We start from the raw sequence: 26945 nt of genomic DNA, 5'->3' as shown, positions 1-26945 counted from the left end.
GCATACCATGCCCACTATCATAGATAAGTCAGTCCTTAAGAAAACACTGGTCCAGCATGTTACCATGTCTACCACTCATAGAGGTATCAGCCCCTCAAAGCCCTTGGATAACAAGTATCTACCATATCAACACACAACGTTTTTCTATCCCATATTATTGCTCCGTATACAACACTAGCGGAGTGTGTTAGCCAGTCTACAGTACAATGGCTCACCCTGGCTCAAAACTTTCTGTAGCCAATTTACCTTTTCATGTCTGATTTCTTATTAGTTTGATTATTTTATGGGTTATTATACAATAATTTTGTAGCAAAATGGACATTTCTTTAGCCAAATTCCCTTTTTTGTAGTCATTAGCTTGTTTGGGGAATGACATAGTCAGCCCTGCCTACCGATCATAGATGACCGCGTTAAGTCCGAGCTGTTTGAGCCTCTTGATGGTGTTGGAGTCGTTGTTGTCCTCCCCCCAGGTCCACAGCACCAGCCCGCTGTCCTTCACGTACGTTATCAGGCCCGGATCCTTCAGCAGCAGCTCAGACATCGCATTCACACCCTACAGGACAGCAATTTTGGGTTACATTTCACACATTCAAGCCATGCTAAAACCTTTACCACTTAGATAGGTATTTAGACACATTTGTGGGCCCTTAAAAAGATAAATTTAATTAAAGACCTTCCTTACTAGAATCAAGTTTTTAAGGCTTCATTTCCAACCCTTAGATACATATGAGCAGCAAACAACATAAAACCTGAACAACTGTGAGTTGCTCACAAGCTTTTCTGGTTTTTTGCTGTTTGCACATAGCCATTTTCACTTTGCTTCCAAGTGGGAAAAGGTTAACAAGAGTTGACATGTGTTATCGTAACAAAACCATGTCACATTCAACAAAACTATTATGTTGACATGCAACTCTTAAAACATTCACATCCTGCCTAAGAAACAGTTATTTTGAATTACATTCAACATATTTAGCAAGAAAGCATTGACTTTTTTTAGATTAAAACTAAGCCCTGGTTTTCCAGAATGCCACAAATATACAAGTATGTATGCATACCAGTAGATCATGAGCTATGGCAAACTCTGCAGCCATGACAACAGAGTGGGTGCGGTGGTCTCTGTACCAGTCATACACTATGGTGTCGCCCTGCGTGAGAAACATCACTGGAAACACGTTCTGTTTGAGCCGTAACCTGCAACAGTCACAAAATGAAATTTTGCTTATCAGGAACATTTGGCTGCAAATAAGGTAAGTCTAAGTTCTTATGCTCGTTTATCCGGGGTCAATGCATAGAATGTGAAGACAATTATATGTAGGAGGAAAAGATGAAGTTTGACTGTAACTGCCAGCACAATATTAGCATTTTCTGATGAAGAAAGTATACACCCCTTATTAGAAGACTTACACGCTTTTCTGGAAAACACATACCTACATCATAAGGCATGTATGTAAAACACTGAAATTGGGCAGCAAAAACATTCCACATGAGGAGGCCATATTGAACAATTATATACCCTTTCCCAACATCTATTTACCAACCAGATTTTCATACTGTTTAAAGGACTTTCAATGGACATATTGGCACACCCGCAATTGCATACAGTTATACACATTTCAAAGGCTTCACAGTATATCCTGAAGGGTTATTTCAAGCAAACATGTAACCCTTCATGAATGCACTTTTTAATTACAAACCTAATAAATGAACCAATATACATTCCATTTACCAACTTTTCAAAGCTGCTTTAGACAAAAAACTATTTATCTTCATTGAGACTGTATTTTTGCATCGTTGGGTATAATTTGTTTGCTTTAGCAATCAACTTATGCCGAAAATAATTACAAAAGCATTTGTACACAGTATTAAAAACAGTGACTACTGCATCATGCAATTCTTACATGATGCAAGTGTTGCAGTCAAAGCTGGTGAACACGATACGCCGACCGCCGTGATACTTGAAGACCTCCAAAAGGATGGCATCAGTGAACTCATTCATGTCAAAGTAGTGCTCCTGCTCATGCACATTGTTGTCCTGAAAATGTGTTAGTTGGAATTTGGACAGTCATGTTGACAACCACGTAGTTAATGTATCATAAAGTTTCGGTCATAAATGTAGCTTCTGTAGTGCTAATCAACAGTTTGTCAGAAACACAATGCCCCGTATTGCGCCTCATTGAAGCCATATATTTGACCTTTGACCTTGAAGGATGACTTTGACCTTTCACCACTCAAAATGTGCAGCTCCATGAGATACAAATGCATGCCAAATATCAAGTTCAATGCGGGGAATCACGTGGTCAGATTTGAGAAAAAATGGCCGCCGATGCCTCGATTCAATGGAGAAATTGAGTCTTCAAACAGGTACATCTACCTTATTACTTACTTGTTTTTATTCGGATAACGACTATCATAGGGCCAACCGGAAGCGGTTTCAGCGAGTATCAACCGTTTTCCGATGGTTGGTCTGAGTGTGGGGATAACTCATGGAATATTTCGCTATTTCCTGAACCGTCAGGAAATCGCTAAATATTCCATGAGTTATATCCACACTCAGACCAACCAGCCGAAAACGGTTGTACTCACTGAAACCACTTCCGGCTGGCCCAATGATAGGCGTTTTCCGATTAAAAACAAGTAAGTAATAAGGTAGATGTACCTGTTTAAAGACTCAATTTCTCTATCGAATCGAGGCATAGGTGGACATTTTTTATCAAATCTGACCACGTGATTCCCCGCATTGAAGTTGCTATCTTCAATATTGCAAAAGTTATGACCAAGGTTTAAGTTTGGACGATGCTTTGAAGCCATATATTTGACCTTTGACCTTGAAGGATGACCTTGACCTTTCAACACTCAAAATGTGCTGCTCCATGAAATACACATGCATGCCAAATATCAAGTTGCTATCTTCAATATTGCAAAAGTTGTTTATTATTGCAAAAGTTTAACCAAGGTTAAAGTTTTCTACAGAATGACAGACAGACAGACAGGCCAAAAACAATATACCCCCGATCATTCCATCTGGGGGCATAACAAAGTTTTTCTCTTAAAGTTAAAATGTTGACCAAGACAAAGACTGACCTCAATGGCTTACCTAGAACACTTTATGCTCAGGTGAGCTAAAAAATATAAAAGCCTTCCCTACCTGAATGGCTTAATACATAGTCAATCCAATCTTGTTGTAAGATCAATTGGCAGCATACCTTGAGCCACTGTGGGTATTTGATCTCGATGTTGAAGCCTGTGTTTATGTCCACTGCCTGAAGACATTGTGCCAGTGTGGGGAAGGGCTGCAGGTCCTCGGGGTCAAGGTCATCACGGCTGATCTCTTCTGCACACAACATGTATACGGGTAAAACTTACATAACAAGAGCTGTCCCAATTAGGCGCGCTCAACTATTCTTCCTCTTTGTAACGTAAACGTACAGTTTCCGTCAATCAAATGATAATAATCACAGTGAATAGATATTTGAAGGTGATTTATTAGTTGCATAATTATGTATCTCTAAAATAGAACCTGACAATTATAATAACAGCAAGAAATGAGGATATGCCACAACACAAGATTTTCATAGTTTTATTAATTAATTAAAATAACTGCAATTCCATGTAATATGTGCATATAAACTACCTACATAAAATAAAACGTATTGCTTTTTTTTGTAACAGTGCCCTTGATCTGACAGGCCCAAAATGTAATTCAAAGCTTACCCAGCATGTATGCTATTAACACACCAAATACCAGCAAAATCTCTTAAAGCAGAGAAATACCATAAAGCAAAGTCTTATATTAAATGTAAACATTTTTTCTAACAGTGAACTGGACCAGACTGGCCCGAATGCTATTCTGGTCTTTGTCCGTTGACTACGTTCACACAAGTTATTCAAAAGAAACTATAACTATTTTTATCGGCAGTGACCTTGGCCTAACTGGCTCAAAATACTTGGTCTCCATGCAGGTTTGCTATATCTGAAGTTTTATTGAGGTTGGTCAATACAAAAATAAGTTTTTGCTTAGCAAACACAAACCTTCACCAAAATGTTACAAATAAAAGGGCATTATTCTGCTAAATTGCAGGTCATAGTTGTGGCACTTGGTCAGAGATCTTGTATATATTTACTAACTAACATTGAAATGTTTGAAATTCCATCATGACCAACAAAATTGTAAGCTGCACACAAACATGATATAAATTTAAGGGATATGCAAACATTTCAATTGTCCACTATACCTTGAAGCGAGAAACATGGTTGTTGCGAGTAACATGTCATCTTGATATAATTATTTGTGCGAATTTATTTTGAAATCCCATCATGAGCAACAAACTTATGTGTTGGACATGAAAATGTACTTTCCTTACATATATATAAAAGGAATACGCAAGAACTCCAAGTGTGCAATGTGACCTTGGTCTTGAAGCCAGCTTTCTTGCACATAGCATATTGTCTTCATATGAATACAGAGTCAACTTATTTGGAAATCACATTGTGCATAACAAAGTTATGAGCCCTACCAGCGTTTTTTTATGGCAATTTCGAGGCCGATATTTGGCCCCATTCCCCTCAAAAAAGAGCATATATTTTTTCCCCCCATTTTGTAAAAAAAATCCCCTCCAGAAGTTAAAAAAAAAAAAAAAAAAAAAAATTATTTTTTTTTTAGAAAGAACTGTCTCATAATCATGATAAATATATCTCAAATTTATTTCATAAACAATTAACAAAGTATATAACTATAATTTATATTATTTTGAATTATTCTAAAGAGTTGTATTAAATAGTTTTTCCCAAATCAGTGGACTTTTCACATTAATTGCATTTTTCTCCCAAAATGACCAAGAAAAGGCCTGATATATCTATATTGTGTCAATATTTGTTGATAAAATGATTCCAATTTGGTCCATTTTATTGATAACAAATGCTCGAATTTGCCATTTTATCGATTTAAAAGATCCCAATTAGACTCAAAATGGCTAAGAAAACTGAGAATGTGCATGAAGGCTGAACTGTCTGAAACTAATGTTGAAAATATCATTGATATATATATTTTAATTTTAAGAAAAAGGACAAAGACATTCAGCTGTGAATATTATATTCATACAAACATGTGTATTAATATAATAAATATCATTACATATAAACAACTGAATTTTTAATTTTTCCCTTTTCCTAAAAAACGACGCATTTTTTCCCCTTTGGACAGGCCCCGCCACCATTCCCCTATAAGTGAAAAAAAACACTGAGCCTACACAGTATGTACCACAAAAACAAGCACACAAAAAAACGCTACAAAAACACACAGCAGGGGTAATACTATATGCCATTACGCTATAACAAGGGAGGGATGCATAAAAAGAAACATCATTCTTCATAATTCTTAACTCAAAATGACTCTTAACACACATGTGAAGTTTCAAGTAAATACATGCTGCAGAAACAGTGATATGAAGATGTTGCATGTTTACCTTCACCAGACAAAAACACATATGGCGACTGAAACTTCAACAAATGGTTGAGTAGTTTAGCTCAGACTATTCTGAGAATAATCCAGCTAAAAATATGCCAGTCATACACAATGCCATTTAAGCAATAGCGTATTTTGTCTATCAACACAGGTAATCATGCAGAAAACAATCTTCAATATTATGGGTATAATTTAAATACCTGTTACCAAACAAAAGGCAAACACAAATTTCCCATATGTTAGCAAGTTATTAACATTTATGTAACTATGTATGTAATAATTGAAAAGTAACCTCACCCAGGTCTTTAACGGTGGCATGTGGAAGCAACTGAAATTGAGGAAGTCATCATCTTTGTGTAATAATTATTTTCAATGGTATATTTTAAAAGGGGGAACACATCTCTGTTAAAAACTGCATGTGTTTATACCAAATTGTACAAATTTTTTTGTTAAAATCATGACAATCATACTTTTGCAAGAGAGACAGATTTCTGATGTTTAAATATATATTGTTATCGTATTGTTCAATGGAGATAAAAGGATATAAATATTATTAATTATGCACCGCATAACGGGTGCCACGCTCAGCTGCGGGTGCAGTTTTGAATAAATGAAAGCTTGTCAGAAGTTTTTTTTAATATATTTTTTTAGAGGTCACAGTGACCTTGACCTTTAACCTAGTGACCCAAAAATGGGTGTGGCATGAAGAACTAATGAAGGTGCAGCAACACACGTTTCAAAGTTGTAGGTTGAAGCACTTTGATTTTAGAGCCAATGTTTTAAACCTTGACAAAATGTAAAGGTTTTAGCACGACGCGGACGACACGTCAACAGACACGACAAGCTGGCTATGACAATATCTCAGGTTTTCTCCAAAAACAGCCGAGATAACTAGAGCTTTGTCACAGACGTGACGAATACCCCCACATGCCGCATTGACACATAATATTTTGCATGTCGTCTTCACAAAAAACAGCGGACACCATGCTCACTTTTTAAAACGCACTAAGTGACCCCTTGACCTAGTTTTTGACCCAGAAAGGCCCATGTTCTAACTTGGCCTTAAGATCATCTCCATAAAACTTCTGACCAAGTTTGGTGAAGATCCGATGTAAACTACTTGAATTAGAGAGCGGACACCATGCTTAATGTTAAAAAACGCACTTAGTGACCCCGTGACCTAGTTTTATGCCCGGAATGGCCCATGTTCAAACTTGTCCTAGAGATCATTTAGACAAAACTTGTGACCAAGTTTGGTGAGGATTGGATGAAAACTACTTGAATAAGAGAGCGGACAACATGGTGAGGTTTAAAGCGCACTAAGATACCCCGTGACCTAGTTTTTGACCCGGCATGACCCATATTCAAACTTGACCTAGACATCATCTAGATAAAACTTCTGACCAATTTTGGTAAAGATTGAATGAAAACTACTTGAATTAGAGAGCGGACAACATGTGATGTTTAAAACACACTAAGTGACCCCGTGACCTTGTTTTTGCCCCGGCATGACCCATATTCAAACTTGCCCTAGACATTATCAAGATACAACTTTTGACCAATTTTGGTGAAGATTGGATAAAAACTACTTGAATTAGAAAGCGGACAACATGGTGAAGTTTAAAACACACTAAGTGACCCAGTGACCTAGTTTTTGGCTTGGCATAGCCCATGTTCGAACTTGACTTACACATCATCTAGTTACAACTTCTGACCAAGTGTGGTGAAGATCGGATTTAAACTACTTGAAATAGAGAGCGGACACCATGCTCAATGTGTAAAACGTACTAAGTGACCCTGTGACCTAGTTTTTGATCTGGCATGGCCCATGTTCGAACTTGGCCTTAAGATCATCTAGATAAAACTTCTGACCAAGTTTGGTGAAGATCGGATGAAAATAGAGGACACCATGCTGAATGTTAAAAAACGCACTAAGTGACCCCGTGACCTAGTTTTTGACCCGGCAAGGCCCATGTTCGAACTTGGCCTTAAGATCATCTAGATACAACTTCTGACCAAGTTTGGTGAAGATCAGATGAAAACTATTAGAGAGCGGACACCATGCTGAATGTTAAAAAACGCACTTAGTGACCCCGTGACCTAGTTTTAGGCCCGAAATGGCCCATGTTCAAACTTGTCCTAGAGATCATTTAGACAAAACTTGTGACCAAGTTTGGTGAGGATTGGATGAAACTACTTGAATTAGAGAGCGGACAACATGCTGAATGTTTAAAACGCACTAAGTGACCCGTGACCTAGTTTTTGACCCGGCTAGAGAGCGGACACTTAATACGGACCGACAGACAGACCGACAGACAAGTTCACTCCTATATAACCCCCTAAACTTTGTTTGTGGGGGTATAAAAATCATTAAACAAATAGTATACAAGCATTATTATTCGCATGTTGAGCATGAGTCCATATTAGCCTTGTTCAGTTAAAACTGGGCTTAATGCATAAAAGAGTTGTCCCCAGATTAACTTGTGCAGTCCGCTCAGGCTAAACAAGGACCGCACTTTCTGCTTTTATTGACTTTTTTGTTTCAATGAAGTCTTTTCTAAATGAAAATCATGTTTTGGCATAAAGTGTCGTCCCTGATAAGCCTGTGGGGTTCTCACATGCATTAAGCCCCGTTTACCATGAACCAGACTCATATGATCAATACATACCTTCATTTGCTGCAGTTCGGACAGTTTCAAGTCCTTCACTGGAACCTCCAGTAGACCCAGCTCTCCATGCAGTTTCTACAAGTCACATTGTACACCGTTTTTTAAATGACATCAGGGAAATTTTCTTTCGAATTTGATTTTAAAATTGTAGAAATGTCTTTTATGAGCGTCTTAAATGTATCTCAATTTTTTAAATTGATTTCTGAACTTAAGTTTGGATCAATTCAGTCATAAAACGGTAAAAAATAACAACATTTACTGTATTTTTGTCTAAATTATTACTAAACTATGTATGTTAAGCTTAGCTCAATATATTTACATCCGTTTTTTATAATTAAAATAGGCATTTTAAGATAATACGCACGAAAACCACCATTTTGTGCATGAGGACTACATTTTTGTATTTGTGACAGAAGGAATACTTATTACTACTAGAATTGCCACTGAGTGTTTGAATAACTTCTCTTAACTTAATTAACTAAACCTTATAACAAGAGGGCCATGGGCCCTAAGGCGCTCACCTGAGACCCAAAGGCACTAAACTATTCTGGGAAGGTGGAGTTCAAAATAATAAAAGAACTTCATACAGACGGGCGTACATACTTAACTTGCGCTTTATAGTTCTATTATTTAGTGTAAAATCTTCAAAAGAGGAAAAGTGCTGAGCAGACAGGCGGTAGTACAGACTTAGTGTGCCCTATTATTAAAATACGTTTTCACTGTTTTTCCATTCAAAGTTATTTAGAACAATGATACTCTGATTTTCAAGTAATACTGCATTTCACATATCATACATGACGTACTTCTGTATATAAAATTAATTAGAATAATGGTATTTCTGATCTCACATAATACTGTATTTCACATATCATCCACGTAGGCCTACATGACTTTTGTATATAAATCTGTATTTATGATTTAAAATGAAATTTCATACTTCATTTAAGAGTTAATTTTTGTTAATTATTAACATTTGTAAGTGTTGTTTGTAAACAATTCCTCTACGCTTCTTCTCTTTATTTACAACCAATGCAAAACTAAAATGCATTTTAATTGTGAAATTTATTCTCAAATACAAGCTGCATTTAATATCATAAGTATCGCAAATAGTTGGTTTTAAGTACATTTTATCTATCTCTTTAATTCTTGAATAAAGTATATCGGTGATATGATATGTGTACAGTGGAAACCCTCTAAACCGGATCCTCTCTATACTGGAATCCTCTCTAAACCGGACAAATTGTCCGGTCCCTTTTTTTCCCCTATAAAACCATGCGTAAAATATCTCCTCAAGACCGGAATCCCCTCAATTCTGAATACCGGTCATTCTTTGGATCAAAATTGGGTCAATCCATACGTAATTGTACCTCTCTAAACCGCTCAGGGCCGGTTTATTGCACTTTAGACCTAGTGTCAAAAAGTTCTGAATAGCGGATTAAAGACGCGTGAAATTCATTAAGGTGGTCGAAAAAATTGCAAACTGTAAAAATCGCAAAACAATTTAAAGATACTTGTCCTGTGATGTACATATCGATCAATAGAGGTGATACTGTGAAACCATTATTATTCGTCAGACATTAATTTTCGTCTTTTTCGTCCTTCGACCGATGGACGAATTCAAGATCCTAACGAACAATCATGTCCCATATTTGAAACAAATAAGACTGAATTACGGTAGGCATGAGGCATTTAAATCCAGCGTAATCCATGCATATACATAGGGCTCGAAATTAACACTCGCAAAATGCTAGAAAAAAACATTGCAAGGTAAGTTATAAGCCACTAGTATTTTTTGCAAGTAAAGAAATAGTGAAAAAAACGAGTTATATTGCTAATTGCTTTCGACGGCGTGAACCGTAGGTCAATTTTTTGAACGTCCGAATACCCATATGCGGAAGCGCGCACCTTGTTTGTAGACTGGTATACTTATAGTACAGATACCCGGATGGTATTGATACAAAGAACATGAAACAGTCGACTATTCACACTCAAGTTATATCCGGTTTTGACACAAAGGGGTGTACATTATACAGTGTACTGACAACTGACATTTCCTGTAAAATGCGAATGCAATAAGGCTGTATGGAATGCGTCGACTTTGTTTAGGTATAATAGTGTTGATTAGCGCTAATTGTTAACAACTTTATTTCCCATTGTGTGTATTGTGTTTTTCAGGGGTGTTGCAGATTATACAGCCAACACGCGGCCAATCCGGATTAAAGACAATACTATTAAACGCAATTAAAATATGACGATGTGTGATCAACATCTGACTGAAATATATTCTGCCCTTTTATTACAAATTTATAAAGAACATATTGATTTGTTTGGTTGTCCGTGATTGTAATGGAAAAAGACTAATTGGCAATTGGCTTCGTTGTTTAAAACACTCGTTAACGGTTATTCAGTCCCACTTATCCGCTAATCAAAACAAAGAACGTGTCAATGACATAAAATAATAAGGGACAGTTACTATCACCAGAAATAACAGACTTGTTAATTGGCATATGCCAAACAAGGCCCACCTCCTGCAAGTGACTACCAAGTGTCACCCCTCTTTCCACAGCAGGATTTTTTCGCAACCGCGTATTACATGTATTACAAACATTACAAACAAATCGGACGCTTTTTAAAAAAAAACCAGAAATGGACGAATTTAAGTGCTGACGAAATAGTCATTTTTTAAAAAGGACGAAATTTCGTGCTGACGAAAATAAATGGTTTCACAGTAATACTGATTATAATTTCTGATAACAAACAAAGAGTTCTTTAGTGTGTTTTGTTTTTGATTTAGGAAGCCATGCTAATTAAAATTTAAATAATCTTAAAGCTATTTAATTTTGTGTTGTTTATTACAATTGCTAATTTAGTGTCATATAAAATGGAAATTTGCAGAGTTATTGAAGCAGTTGCATTAAGATATTCATTTAGATTTTCAAATTGGTAATTATATAAGATAACTAAGACTAAAAATGTCCAAACCTCCTTCTAAGCGAATGCGCGTGGAGTTGTCTCTACAAGACAAAATCAAATTGATAAAAGAGTCAGAGATGTTCCCTAAACCTACACTAAATGTTGTCAGAGAAATAAGGGGTAAAAAAATCCACAATCGGGGACATCGTGCTAAAAAAAGTAAACTCACGTAACAAAATTTACATGTATAAAATAGTTTGTTTTTCAGGGTGCACTGTTGATTTATGTTGTGACTGATATTGCTGATATATGTAAATAAACTTTTAAAATTTGCTTAAAGTGTTTTTTTTTCACATTAGGCTATGTAATTGACTTTCTGAAAGTTAGATAGTCAATGTCCCCTCTAAACCAGAATCCTCTCTAAACCGGAATTTCCTCTCAGTCCCGGGTTGTCCGGTTTAGAGAGGTTCCACTGTACATGTAGACTCGATAGTTTTTTGTCAATAAATGTTCAACAGTAAAGTTGGAGAATATTTTAATCTATTTTTATTGATCAATATAATTAAATTTTGACAACAGTTGTTGCCTAAGCTGTAAAGGATATTTTTACGTACACATCTTTACTTTTTCTTCTTGATATTCATAATACACACTGGGACTTTGTGATAGTTATAAGTTAAATAATAGCCATATTGAGTAAGTTCAATCAGGCATCACTGTACTTAAAGCTAAGAAATATGAAATATCACGCCCATTAAATTGATATATATTGTATAAATCTTTCTTGGAAATATATAAATACATAAATTTTGCTATTTCAAGAGCTTGCTCCAATGTTGTAATCTGTTCTTTTTATGAAGTCAGCATGCTGATTTTTATACGAAAATAAATGCCAGACAGATGTATTTATGTGTTTATCTCTAACCAGGTGGGGTTTCCTTTGGGTAATCTGGCTACTTCCTGAGATAGAAAAAGCTATAATTTGAGATGTGTCCCAAAGTTCATATACTGACCTTTCTGTATGCAATATGGACCTTGAAATCATGGTAGACTATCACTTGCTTGTCTTTGGTCAGATGAACGTCAAACTCCACATAATCAGCTCCCTTAAACCAGGAATGTGCTTATTATCATTTGATGATACTTTGAAATGTATTGAGTTTCTTTTATTTTTTTAAACTCCACATGATGATGATGATAACCAAGACAAGACACGACACATTACCATTCTTCTGCTTTTATAGTATATGATTCATGTTTTCTGTAAACCACTTAAGTTATGACCACTTCAACATATATGAAGTTGAATTTATGTAGTAGCAATATAGTACGTGTAAACTAAAAGACCATTAATAAATTAAACAAGAAATGTGACCATGCAAATACCGGTACATGATATGTTGAGAATTTAATTAAAAATTAATTTAGGTGAATTTCACTTTGCAGGCAAAGCCTACATGTAACCTCAATACTTTACACTTTTATGATATTTTCCGTTCAAAGAAAGTCTCTTCTTAGCAAAATCAAATTTAGGCGGAAAGTGGCGTCCCTGATTAGCCTGTGCGCATTGCACAGGCTAATCTAGGACGACACTTTACACACATACATTAAACCCCTTTTTCACAGAGAACGGCCAATATATTTTAGCAACAGTGATCTTGACCTTGACCTTACTGGCCCCAAATGCAACCCCAGGCTAGATCAAGGTGAGTTAACGATAGGAGTAGTTGCATACAAATGTTTACCTAAATTTTAGAACACATAAAATGTCATAATGAGTCTTCATGGCAGGTCACACTTATGGGTTTTGGTCTGTGACCCATCATGATGATCCACACAAAATGTGTGAACTTTAAAATGAATATGCACTTGTTGCATGCAAACCTTAACCTACATCTTGTACTGAAACCATACAAGGACTATTATAAGTAAAACAGGGGCATAATGATAATCCTTCTAAAATTATGGTAAACTTAAAGGTTAGTTCATTTCATAAAGGCCCCGAGTCATTGCAAGCAAACCTTAACCAGAATTTTCCAAGTGCTAAAAGGGACATTTTTCTGCTATATTGCAGGCCAGAGTTATATAGTAGAAACAATAATATGGAGAGGTTGCATGTTAACTAGAGCTGTAACGAATCACCCATCATTCGATTCGATTCGATTTCGATACCAAATGGTCCGATTTGATTATTTTCGATTCAATTCAAATTAAACTATTTGCTGCTTATTTTGCAAACTATTTCATGTTTGGTTTGTCCAGGGCATGAATTTATATGTTAATATTTATATTAATAATAAGTCTGGTATTTGTTATTAACTTATTAAGTTATTATGATGTACATTTAAAGACTTAATTTTTTAAAATAAAATTTAAAAACGCAACATTTTTTTAAAAGTAATAAATGTATTAAACAAAACTTCCTGTTGAGTTATTCTTTAATTACATAAAATGCACAATGTATCACATGTGCTTAACAGAAAAAAAGCAACACAAACATGTAAGTATATACACAACTTCCAGTTGACTTTTTAATAGAATGCACACAGTTTAGTAAACAAACCAACTGACTGATTTCAACTTACGTCAACAAAACGAGTTTTTGCAAAACCCGAAATGTCCCCATACTTTTGATTTTAATTTTGACAGTGCGTCTATCAGCGTGGTTTTAGAAGCCATTTTACCGGCTGATGTAATGCTCAGCATGTTATTCATTGGATGCCATATTGGCTATTGACCAATCACAACACGTATTACAAATGACAACAAAGTTTAGATGACGGATTTGGAAAGTAAGGTTTAAAATGCGGATCAATCGGGATTGCAGTGAATCGAATCGAAATTGGCCGTATTGGCATCGAAATCGAATCGGCGCCATTGAACCAGTTTTTCGATGCATCGAACCAAATCATTACAGTTCTAATGTTAACCTTAACCAGAGCATTATGCAGGTGCCAACATTTGGGTGCGAAGTCAAGTTCAAACTATGCGTTGAATAGTGGAGCTTAAATTCGCAATTAAAAATTCATTGAGACCATTGCAGGAAGCAGCCACATCATAACAGTAAAAGTTCAATCAATAGTATTTATATTCAAATAAGTTCTATCCAATTTTCAAACTTACATGATTAGCAGCATCCACTAATGACTTTACTGTATTTTCTCTTGTACTTGCAGGCCTAAAATATAATACAACAAGAGATTGCCAAGCAATATTGTCCCCTACCGGTGAAACTCCACCATTGTCAGTAAAATTTTTAATTTTCAAAAAATATTTGTTGCCATTGCAATCAGAATTCTTGACGTAGGAAATGAAATGACGTACATACTCTCCATATTGCCATCTATCCATCTTTCAAGTTTCATGAACAAATATGAAGAACTTTTAAAGTTATCGCAGGATCCAGAAAAGTGTGACGGACTGAAAGACTGACTGACACACGGAGTGCAAACCATAAGTCCCATCAGGTTTCACCGGTAGGGGACAACAACTATAGAAATGAAGTTCTGCAGTAATTTCTGGAAACATTGTCCATATAGATAAATCCATAAGGTTATTATAACAAGAGGGCCATGATGGCCCTGAATCGCTCACCTGACTCATTAAGATCAGATGAAAACTATGACCTCTATTGTCTACACAATGTTTTTCTATGATTTGACCTAGTGACCTAGTTCCTGACTCTAGATGACCCAAATACAATCCCAATCCAGATTTCATCAAGATAAACATTCTGACCACAGTTCATAAATATTGGATGAAAACTGTGACCTCTATTGTCAACACAAGGTTTTTCTATTTATTTGACCTAGATTTTTACCCCAGATGACCCAAATACAATCCCACCCAGATTTCATCAAGAATTCTGACCAAATTTCATAAAGATTGGATGAAAACTGTGATCTCTAATGTCTACACAAGGTTTTTCTATTATTTGACCTAGTGACCTAGTTTTTGACCCCAGATGACCCAAATAAAATCCCAACCCAGATTTCATCAAGATAAACATTCTGACCAAATTTCATAAAGATTGGATGAAAACTGTGACCTCTATTGTCTACAGAAGGTTGTTCTATTATTTGACCTAGTGACCTTGTTTTTGACCCCAGATGACCCAAATACAATCCCAAACCGGATTTCATCAAGATAAACATTTTGACCAAATTTCATCAAGATTGGATGCAAACTGTGACCTCTACTGTCTACACAAACAAATTGTTGACGGACGGACGCACGGACACACGCAGGCACGCACAACGGACGCCGGACATCACACAATCACATAAGCTCACCATGTCACTTCATGACAGGTGACCTAAAAATATGTGTCGGAGATAAACATGAACAGTTGTGGTTAAAATCCCATAGAAACAAGGGCTGTTTGTAAAACATGCATGCCTCCCTATATGGGCTATAAGTTGTAGTAGCAGCCATTGTGTGACTGTTTGTCACTGTGAATGTTGGTGGTGGTGGTGGTGGTGGTGGTGGTGGTGTAGTAGTAGTAGTAGTAGTAGTAGTAGTAGTAGAAGTAGTAGTAGTAGTAGTAGTAATAGTAGTTGTAGTAGTAGTAGTAGTAGTAGTAGTAGTAGTAGTAGTAGTAGTAGAAGTAGTAGTAGTAGTAGAAGTAGTAGTAGTAGTAGTAGTAGTAGTAGTAGTAGTAGTAGTAGTAGTAGAAGTAGTAGTAGTAGTAGTAGTAGTAGTAGTAGTAGTGGTAGTAGTAGTAGTAGTAGTAGTAGTGGTAGTGGTAAAAGTAGTAGTAGTAGTGGCAGTAGTAGTAGAAGTAGTAATGGTGGTGGTGGTGGTGGTGGTGGTTGTGGTGGTGGTGGTGGTAGTAGTAGTAGTACTAGTAGTAGTAGTAGAAGTAGTAGTAGTAGTAGTAGTAGTAGTAGTAGTAGTAGTAGTAGTAGTAGTAGTAGAAGTAGTAGTAGTAGTAGTAGTAGTAGTAGTAGTAGTAGTAGTAGCAGTAGCAGTAGCAGAAGCAGTAGCAGCATTACAAGACCAATACTTAAGAATGATCAAATGGGAAAAGGTAACCTAGCACTGGCAGTAAATATGGGGCTCATTTACAGGTCAGATTTGGAATCTCTGCTGTAAAATGAGATTTTGAATGAATTAAAGGGAGGCAAATCTGTAATAAAAAGAACATGCATAAACCGTAGTTGTTTCCCTTGTTTGAACCATGCTAAATCCTTACAAGTTTGGAAAGAATTGGATGAAAAATTTGGACTTTATTGCATAAACACCATTTTCTCAATTCAAGGGGAGGTAATTCTGTACTTCATGGACCAATAATGCTCATTTTTTGTAGGGTTCGTGTCCTCATTGATATAAAGACACTGTGCAAATTTGGAAAGGATCGAACAAAAAATGTCAGAGCTCCAGATAAGGGCCGTACAGGCGTAAATACGCCTTTTTCATGAAGATTTACGCATTTATTTTTATAAACTGGACGTACAATAACGGCATTAATGTCCATTTTACGCATTTACGAAAACAATCTGGCCGTACCGATACGTCTGCGTCAGCACGGCGTGATTTATTTTATTGGTCCCTAACCTAACAACGCTTTTCGTTAATTTAAATTACCGTAAGTTGTAGACTGGGTTCATATATTTTTGTCTATTCTGTCGCGTGATTTCCTGTAACTTGTAAATCTGTCAAAAACAATATGTCTGGGCGCAATGGAATGCCGGCTTAACCGAAAGCGGTTCAAAACAACACTTTGTTGTCATATAATGGCTACATACGGTGTCGTCTAACCATCCTGACATTAAATATGTAAACCCAGAAAAAGACATTGTCGCCCCGATATTAAACGATTTGATTGCATTGGTGGCTTAAAACGTTAGAAAACATGATGAGAAACGAATGAGAAAGTGAAATAAGTGTTCATTTACTTAGCTTACTAGTTGGCTTGTGTTTTCTTGTCAAGAAAAATGAAGAAATAGTATTAGTCATTAGTTGTAATGTGTAGTTGTATTTGCATCATAATTCAGAATGGAAAACCTAATACAGTAACTGTTTAAGAAGCTACATATATTTATTATAATTGCTGCAAATGTTTCTGTAAAGTCAGTTATACACCCTTCAATATCCAAGAACACGGGTAGTACAGTACTTCCTGTATTTTTGGATATGGTAGTACAGGTACTAATTGAGTTTAAGCGTTACTCCTTTTCTTTCTGCCAGTGGCAGTACCGTTACTAATTTCACAAATCCTTATCTGGAGCTCTGAATGTGGAAGATTTTTGAAAGTTTTCACAAAATAGGCAAAAACGAATAAACATGCAAAGTTCAACGAGCTCCTGCGGCCATGTTTTTTGACGAATCAAATTTCTTTGAACAACTTTTTCAGGGGAGCCTTCAAAGGTCATCCCTGTGAAATTTTTTGAAAATCTGATGAGCGGTTTCTGACAAGAAGATTTTTTAAGGTTTTTACCATATATGGTCTTGGTTATGTGATCAAATTTCTTTTAACAATTCTTTTGTCCCATGACCTAGGGATGCTCCACATGAAATTTAGTTGAAATTGGCTCAATGGTTTAGTAGAAGAAGATGTTTACAAATTGTTTACAGACAGACGGACAGACGGACGCCGGACGCTGAGTGATCACAAAAGCTCACCCCGAGCTATCGCTCAGGTGAGCTAAAAAAACACACCAAATAATCCAGATTTATTGAAATTCGAGATGACCATAAACAAGAGGTCCAAGATGGCCCTAGTTCGCTCACCTGAGAGGAGTCAGTTCATTTAATCTTTACCAAACGTCAAACTTGACCTTGATATTGTCCAGACAAACATCCTGGTTAAGTTGCATCATTATTGAACCAAAACTCTGGCGTATGGAGTGTTTTTGTAAGATTTTACCAGGTGACCTATATTTTGAGTTGACCCCCCTTACCAAACATCAAACTTTGCTTACAAAAATAAGCATTTTAACCAAGATTCATAAAATCTGAAACAAAATTATGACCTCCAGAGTGTTTACAATTAAGGATTTTGAATAATATAATGAAAATTTTGACAATCGAAGGGCAATAATTATGGCATTAATTATGTGATTTTGCTCATTAACAAACTTGACTGAGATCTTTCAGCAACTTTCATAAAAAATGCTTGAGAAGTGTGAATGCTAGAGTGTTTATAAACCAAATGTGGACAAACGGACGGCGGACAAAGACCATGCAATTCTAAAACTTCACCTGAGCAATCAGGTGAACTAAAAAGTGTGTTGCACCGATCTGAGCCATTTTCCAACTTGTCCGAGAAATCAATAAAACCGATGTATTGACTAAGTTTCACGATGATTAGGCAAAAAATGAGACTTCTATAGTGTTCGATCACAAGGTTTCTCTCTAGTCACATAAGGAAAACTGCACCCCCCCCCCCCCTGGCGCCATGATTTTTTACCGGTTGGGACCATTTGCGAACTCATCTGAGATATATATGAAACCAATCATTTCACCAAATTTCATGATGATTGGGCAAAAAATGTGACTTCTAGAGTGTTAACAAGATTTTTTTACTATATAAATATAAGAAAACTGCCCCCCCCCCCGGCAGCCATGTTATTCAACTGACTGGAACCATTTTTTAACACAACTCTTGTATCAAGGAAACAAATGTTCTGACCAAATATCATAAAAATTGAGACAAAAATGTGACTTCTAGAGTGTTCACATGTTTTCACTATAAACATATAGAGAACAAGAGCTGTCTCCATCGGAAGACATATGCCCCCAAAAAACGCTTTTTCGAAACCTATACACAGATTTCAAAACCTAGATGCGGACCCTAAGTTCAAGGTCAAAGGGGTCAAAATCTGTGCGCGTATGGAAAGGCTTTGTCCATATACACATGCATACCAAATATGAAGGTTACATCTGCATGGACATAGAAATTATGAGCTTTTTTCAAAACCGAAACGCAAAAGTGCAACGCACAAACAGACTGATGGACAGTGCGACTGCTATATGCCATCCTACCAAGGCATAAAACAAGAGCTGTCAGAGGACAACGCGCTCAACTATTCGAGTGCTTGACAGTATAACGTAAGCCATCATGAGGAAATTGTTCATATTAATAAATTTATCAGACGATCTTTAAAAAATAAAAAAAAGGAAAAAAAAATATTTTTGGATGGGGGGGGGGGGTTGAGAGGGGGGGGGGGGGGGGTTAATGTGGGGTGTGGTAATTTATTAAACGATCTTTCACAAATAAAAAAAGGACAAAAAAAAATGTGTGGGGGTGAGGGGGGTATAATGTGGGGTGGGGTCATTTATTAGATGATCTTTCAAAAAACAAGAGGGCCATGATGGCCCTGAATTGCTCACCTGACTCATTAAGATCAGATGAAAACTATGACCTCTATTGTCTACACAATGTTTTTCTATGATTTGACCTAGTGACCTAGTTCCTGACTCTAGATGACCCAAATACAATCCCAATCCAGATTTCATCAAGATAAACATTCTGACCACAGTTCATAAATATTGGATGAAAACTGTGACCTCTATTGTCAACACAAGGTTTTTCTATTTATTTGACCTAGATTTTTACCCCAGATGACCCAAATACAATCCCACCCAGATTTCATCAAGAATTCTGACCAAATTTCATAAAGGTTGGATGAAAACTGTGATCTCTAATGTCTACACAAGGTTTTTCTATTATTTGACCTAGTGACCTAGTTTTTGACCCCAGATGACCCAAATAAAATCCCAACCCAGATTTCATCAAGATAAACATTCTGACCAAATTTCATAAAGATTGGATGAAAACTGTGACCTCTATTGTCTACAGAAGGTTGTTCTATTATTTGACCTTGTGACCTTGTTTTTGACCCCAGATGACCCAAATACAATCCCAAACCGGATTTCATCAAAATAAACATTTTGACCAAATTTCATCAAGATTGGATGCAAACTGTGACCTCTACTGTCTACACAAACAAATTGTTGACGGACGGACACACGCAGGCACGCACAACGGACGCCGGCCATCACACGATCACATAAGCTCACCGCGTCACTTCATGACAGGTGACCTAAAAATATGTGTCGGAGATAAACATGAACAGTTGTGGTTAAAATCCCATAGAAACAAGGGCTGTTTGTAAAACATGCATGCCCCCCTATATGGGCTATAAGTTGTAGTAGCAGCCATTGTGTGAATACGTTTTTTTGTCACTGTGAATGGTGGTGGTGGTGGTGGTGGTGTAGTAGTAGTAGTAGTAGTAGTAGTAGTAGTAGTAGTAGTAGTAGTAGTAGTAGTAGTAGTAGTAGTAGTATAGTAGTAGTAGTAGTAGTAGTAGTAGTAGTAGTAGTAGTAGTAGTAGTCGTAGTAGTAGTCGTAGTAGTAGTAGTCGTAGTAGTAGTAGTAGTAGTAGTAGTAGTCGTCGTCGTAGCCGTCGTCGTCGTGGTCGTCGTAGTAGTCGTCGTCGTAGTCGTAGTAGTGGTTAAAGTAGTAGTAGTAGTGGCAGTAGTAGTAGAAGTAGTAATAGTAGACATGGTGGTGGTGGTGGTGGTTGTGGTGTGGTGGTGGTGGTGGTAGTAGTAGTAGTACTAGTAGTAGTAGTAGTAGTAGTAGTAGTAGTAGTAGTAGTAGTAGTAGTAGTAGTAGTAGTAGTAGTCGTAGTAGTAGTAGTAGTAGTCGTAGTCGTAGTAGTGTCGTAGTAGTAGTAGTAGTAGTAGTAGTCGTAGTAGTAGTAGTAGTAGTAGTAGTAGTAGTAGTAGTAGTAGTAGTAGTAGTAGTAGTAGTAGTAGTAGTAGCAGTAGCAGTAGCAGAAGCAGTAGCAGCATTACAAGACCAATACTTAAGAATGATCAAATGGGAAAAGGTAACCTAGCACTGGCAGTAAATATGGGGCTCATTTACAGGTCAGATTTGGAATCTCTGCTGTAAAATGAGATTTTGAATGAATTAAAGGGAGGCAAATCTGTAATAAAAAGAACATGCATAAACCGTAGTTGTTTCCCTTGTTTGAACCATGCTAAATCCTTACAAGTTTGGAAAGAATTGGATGAAAAATTTGGACTTTATTGCATAAACACCATTTTCTCAATTCAAGGGGAGGTAATTCTGTACTTCATGGACCAATAATGCTCATTTTTTGTAGGGTTCGTGTCCTCATTGATATAAAGACACTGTGCAAATTTGGAAAGGATCGGACAAAAAATGTGGAAGATTTTTGAAAGTTTTCACAAAATAGGCAAAAACGAATAAACATGCAAAGTTCAACGAGCTCCTGCGGCCATGTTTTTTGACGAATCAAATTTCTTTGAACAACTTTTTCAGGGGAGCCTTCAAAGGTCATCCCTGTGAAATTTTTCGAAAATCTGATGAGCGGTTTCTGACAAGAAGATTTTTTAAGGTTTTTACCATATATGGTCATGGCGGCCATCTTGGTTATGTGATCAATTTTTTTTTAACAATACTTTTGTCCCATGACCTAGGGATGCTCCACATGAAATTTAGTTGAAATTGGCTCAATGGTTTAGTAGAAGATGTTTACAAATTGTTTACAGACAGACAGATGGACGGGCGGACGGACGCCGGACGGTGAGATATCACAATAGCTCACCCCGAGCTATCACTCAGATGAGCTAAAAAAAAAAGGAAAAAAAAAAATTCTTGTAGGGGGGGGGGGGGGGGGGGGGGGGGGGAGGTGGGTGGGCAGTGATTCTGGGTTGGGGCGTGGGGTATTCTTAGGGTGGAATCCATTGTGGTACTCAGGTAAGTGTTGTTTTGTCTTAATAAGTGTTGTTTTGTCTTTATTAATAAAATCTGATCATATGTAAAGAAGTCATGGCAATTTAAGCAAAATGTTCAATTATCTAAGTATAAAAGGGGCCATAATTCTGTCAAAATGCTTGATTCAGTAGTCTGCTCTTGTTTATAAGTTGTCGTCATGTTGGTCAACAAGTATGCAAAATATAAAAGCAATATGTCAAAGGACATAGGAAATATTTGTGGTAGTACGAAAACTTTAACCAGAAAAAACACAATTTTTCGATGATTCAAGGGCCATAACTCAGGAGTGTCTAAGTAAATTTGGCTGATTATCAAATTTGACCTAGTTGTTATCGCCTTACACATTTTCATGAAGTTTGGTGAAGATCTGATGACAATTGCTCGAGTTATTGAGCGGAATCATGATAAAACACAATTTTACAATAATTCAAGGGCCGTAACTCAAAGAGTGTCCGGGTCAATTTGGCCAATTATCGAACTAGACCTAGATGTTATTGCCTCACACATTTTCATGAAGTTTGGTGAAGATCTGATGACAATTGCTCAAGTTATTGAGCGGAAACGAGAAAAAACACAATTTTTCGATGATTCAAGGGCCGTAACTCAGGAGTGTCTAAGTCAATTTGGCTGATTATCAAACTTAACCTAGATGTTATTGCCTTACACATTTTCATGAAGTTTGGTAAAGATCTGATGACAATTGCTCGAGTTATTGAGCGGAAACAAGAAAAAACCCAATTTTACGATAATTCAAGGGCCGTAACTCAAGAGTCTCTGGGTCAATGTGGCTGATTATCGAACTTAACCCAGATGTTATTGCCTTACACATTGTCATGAAGTTTGGTTAAGATCTGATGACAATTGCTCGAGTTATTGAGCGGAAACTAATCCGGACGGACTAACTAACTAACTTACTGACTGACAGACGGTGCGATTTTAATTTTGCCCCCCGAACCAATGTTCTGGGGGCATAAAATGCCCCGCCCACTGGCGGCCATGTTTTTCACTGATCTGGACCATTTTCGAACTCGTCCGAGATATTAATAAACCCAATGTTTTGTCCAACTTTCATGATGATTGGGCAAAAATTGTGACTTCTAGTGTGTTTACAAGGTTTCTCTATAGCCAAATAAGGAAAACTGCCCCGCCCACTGGCGGCCATGTTTTTCAACGGACCAGAACCACTTTTGAACTCAACCAACATATCATTAAGACAAACATTTTGACAAAGTTACATGAAGATTGGGCATGAAATGTGACTTCTACAGTGTTTACAAGGTTTTTCTTTTTTTTGACCTAGTGACCTAGTTTTTGACCCGGCATGACCCATTTCCAACTCGACCGAGATATCAGTGGGACAAAGCTTCTGACCAAGTTTCATGAAGATCGGAAAAGAAATGTGCCCTCTATAAATACACTGTATTATTATGAAAACATTAATAGTCAAAGAAGAGTAACTACTGTAAACTTAAATGCAATATTTAGAAGAGTTGTCTTGCATGTTACATGACCTTAATTCATGATTGTTTACAATATAAAGAAGTGAAACTCCAGCTGCTGGAGCAGTATTGAATTTTCATTAAAAGCAATTAGTTGGTCCTTTATTTAAGGCAAGTGACCGATTGCCCAAACAGTACAAAACAGCACAATACAGCACAATACAAACCAACATAAACACAAAATATGAATAAAGCTGGGGTCACCGCCTTGGAACGGTCAATGCAAAGCATTGGGGGTTTAAACCTGGTTATAGAGCGCTCAACCTCACACTTGGCCCAGCAATATTCATAATACATTTAAGTGTAAATAAAATTTAACGTCATAGCATTGTAACTCAAATTAAACAATAATAAAAGGGAATTAAAACGCATTCAATTTAATTACTATTTAATTACTCAATTGCATTGAAGATACAAGACTTTTTACTATATAAATATAAGGAAAACTGTACGTCCCCCTGGCAACCATGTTTTTCAACAGACCAAAACCATTTTCGAACTCAATTTTCATATCGAGGAAACGAATGTTCTGACCAACTTTCATGAAAATTGGTCCAAAAATGTGACTTCGAGAGTGTTCATATGTTTTCACTATATACATATAGAGAAAAATGCCCCGCCCTCTGGCGGCCATGTTTTTTCACCGATCTGCACCATTTTCGAACTTGTCCGTGAAATCAATAAAACCAATGTTTTGACCAACTTTCATGATGATTGGGCAAAAATTGTGACTTCTAGAGTGTCTACAAGGTTTCTCTATAGCCAAATAAGGAAAACTGCCCCGCCCACTGGCGGCCATGTTATTCAACAGACCTGAACCACTTATGAACTCAACCAACATATCATTAAGACAAACATTTTGACAAAGTAACATGAAGATTTGGGATGAAATGTGACTTCTACAGTGTTTTTCCTTTTTTCGACCTAGTGACCTAGTTTTTGACCCGGCACGACCCAGTTTCAAACTCGACCGAGATTTCATAACGACAAAGCTTCTGACCAAGTTTCATGAAGATGGGACAATAAATGTGGCTTCTAGAGTGTTTACGAATAAATGTGGACGGACGGAGGACGGACAAAGACCGGTCACAAAAGCTCACCTGAGCAATCAGGTGAGCTAAAAAGCTGAATACTTCTTCAGAAGGGTAAGTGTTTTACAATGCATTATTAAAACGGACTTGGATTAAAGGCACTGTCAATCACGAATGACGAAAAAAGAAAAGTTCTAAAATACCGTATTTTTTGATGATGATTAGTCTATATTGATTAAAATATCACGGTATATTGCATTACTTGAACAAAGTTCATATTTTCTATATATTCCGTAATAAAATTTTCGCGATGTGAAATCGAAAGTACATTGCGAAAATAGGTGTCATAATGATATACACACTATAAATAACGCAAGTAGATTGATCATTTTATATATATAATATATTCAATTCACTACGCATGCACAATTTGCATTTCTAAGTTTACTACGTGACAATGATGATTGTCCTACTGGCGTTATTTATAGTTAACTGGTAGTTACCTGGTAGACATACCCAGTAAAATTTATTACCGAATATACTGAAAAAATTAAAACTTAGCAACTTTTTTTCAAGTAATGTTATATACCAGTCGTGATATTTTAATCAATATTAACTAATAATTGTAAAAAAAATACGGTATTTTACAACTTTTTTTTTCTTCGTCGTCGTGGTTGACAGTCCCTTTAAATTATGAGGAAAGTAATTTGATTTTTGTTATGAAAATGACAGCATATGATTTATGTATTGATAACCGAGAGTGAGACTTGTTTTTCTATATCTTATCCGTTTGCAATTATTGTAAATATTGGTTCAAATTAAGTCTAACTGTGATCCATTCACATGAACATGTTCCATTATTATAATGTTCTGGGAACGATATAATTAAATTAAGAGACCAACTATTTCTGAAATCAAAAGTAGGTCTTTTACTTGATGTACTATATTTCGGATATGTTAAAATTCGGACATTTAAAGATACTGATATTTATGTGTTGATTTGTTGTTGATAGTTTGTAAAAATGTTTTGTGGTATTTCAGAAAACAAGAATGAATGGTGCCAAGTATCCTGGGTCTTTCTGTCAAGAAATAGATGTGAAAATTATTCATTTCATTGAACCTGGAAATCAACCACCAAAGCTAACAGAAAACCTTTTGACAATAGGTGTTGTTTTAAATTTTTTGAAATTTGATAATAAGCAGAAGTTGATTTATAACATGTAACTGTTTAAAAATTTGAATTGAGATGCTTTATTTTCTGATGTTTCATATATTGTTTTCAGATGATGTACATTTGAGTGATTCTAGTTTTTTTTATATAAATAAATCTGAAACATTTATGCAGCATACCTTTACATTATGTTAACATTATTATAATATGTTGGTTATCTGGTTAATCAAGTGGAAAAAATGTTATTTATATAAAAACAAGAAACCGTCGGAGACGGGTGATGCTTCCCAAAGGTTTTTTTGTCACAATATTGCACTATATATTCAGATAAAAGGAAACATCTTGAGCGCACAGTAGTTGGGGGCACAGTAATTTTTTTAGTAGAAAATTTCAAAGGGCCACAACTCTGTGAAAAATCATCCGACCATAACTCGCTGATAATATGCACATCTCCTCTTGGTAGTGAAGCTTCCCATAAAGTTTCATTGAATTCCGGTCATTAGTTGCTGAGAAATAGCCCATACAAGAATTGCACTAAATGTACAGTTAATGGAAAATTTCAAAAATTTCAAAGGGCCATAACTCTGTGAAAAATCATCCGACCGGAACCTGCTGATAATATGCACATCTCCTCTTGGTAGTGAAGCTTCGCCTAAAGTTTCATTGAATTCCGGTCATTAGTTGCTGAGAAATAGCCCGGACAAAAATTGTGCAAGGACGGACACACCGACGGACAGAAAAAGCGGCGAATATATGCTCCCCCCAAAATAAATTTTGGGGGAGCATAATAAAACTTATTAAGACATATGAAGGTACTTATTGTTATTTATGTATGAACATACTTCAAGTAATAACTAGTGACCTGAAAATCAAAAGGGGTCATCTGCGGGTCACGATTAATGTACCTATGAAGTGTCATGATCCTAGGCAAAAGCGTTCTTGAGTTATCATCCGAAAAACATTTTACTATTTCGGGTGACCGTGACCTTGACTTTTGACCTTGTGACCTCAAAATCAATAGGGGTCATCTGCGAGTCATGATCAATCTACCCATGAAGTTTCATGATCCTAGGTGTATGCGTTCTTGAGTCATCATCCGGAAACCATTTTACTATTTCGGGTCACCGTGACCTTGACCTTTGACCTAGTGACCTCAAAATCAATAGGGGTCATCTGCAAGTCATGATCAATCTACCCATGAAGTTTCATGATCCTAGGCGTATGCATTCTTGAGTTATCATTCAAAAACCATTTTACTATTTCTGGTCACCGTGACCTTGACCTTTGACCTAAAAATCAATAGGGGTCATCTGCGAGTCATGATCAATGTACCTATGAAGTTTCATGATCCTAGGCCCAAGGGTTCTCGAGTTATCGTCTGACAACCACCTGGTGGACGGACAGACCAACCGACAGACCGACCGACAGACCGACATGAGCAAAGCAAT

At 36.5% G+C, this 26945-nt stretch overlaps 1 protein-coding gene across 5 annotated transcripts in view; it reads right to left on the bottom strand.

The window, feature by feature from the left end:
* The window catches only part of LOC127876146 (putative glycerophosphocholine phosphodiesterase GPCPD1 homolog 2), a 64966-nt gene that overhangs the window by 4691 nt on the left and 33330 nt on the right, over positions 1 to 26945 (bottom strand). For all 5 annotated transcript variants that reach the window (XM_052421128.1, XM_052421129.1, XM_052421131.1 and 2 more), the window contains 8 exons: positions 14167 to 14221; positions 12057 to 12149; positions 8131 to 8205; positions 5759 to 5789; positions 3204 to 3331; positions 1899 to 2032; positions 1056 to 1191; positions 393 to 553 (listed from right to left, as the gene is read on the bottom strand). In XM_052421128.1, the coding sequence (XP_052277088.1) occupies positions 393 to 553; positions 1056 to 1191; positions 1899 to 2032; positions 3204 to 3331; positions 5759 to 5789; positions 8131 to 8205; positions 12057 to 12149; positions 14167 to 14221 (813 nt within the window). The remainder of the gene's footprint in view (positions 1 to 392; positions 554 to 1055; positions 1192 to 1898; positions 2033 to 3203; positions 3332 to 5758; positions 5790 to 8130; positions 8206 to 12056; positions 12150 to 14166; positions 14222 to 26945) is intronic.

This window comes from Dreissena polymorpha, chromosome 4 (assembly GCF_020536995.1).
Source record: "Dreissena polymorpha isolate Duluth1 chromosome 4, UMN_Dpol_1.0, whole genome shotgun sequence".
Taxonomy (NCBI): domain Eukaryota; kingdom Metazoa; phylum Mollusca; class Bivalvia; order Myida; family Dreissenidae; genus Dreissena; species Dreissena polymorpha.
Note: the sequence above shows the minus strand (reverse complement) of the source record. Positions and strands in the feature narration are given on the sequence as shown.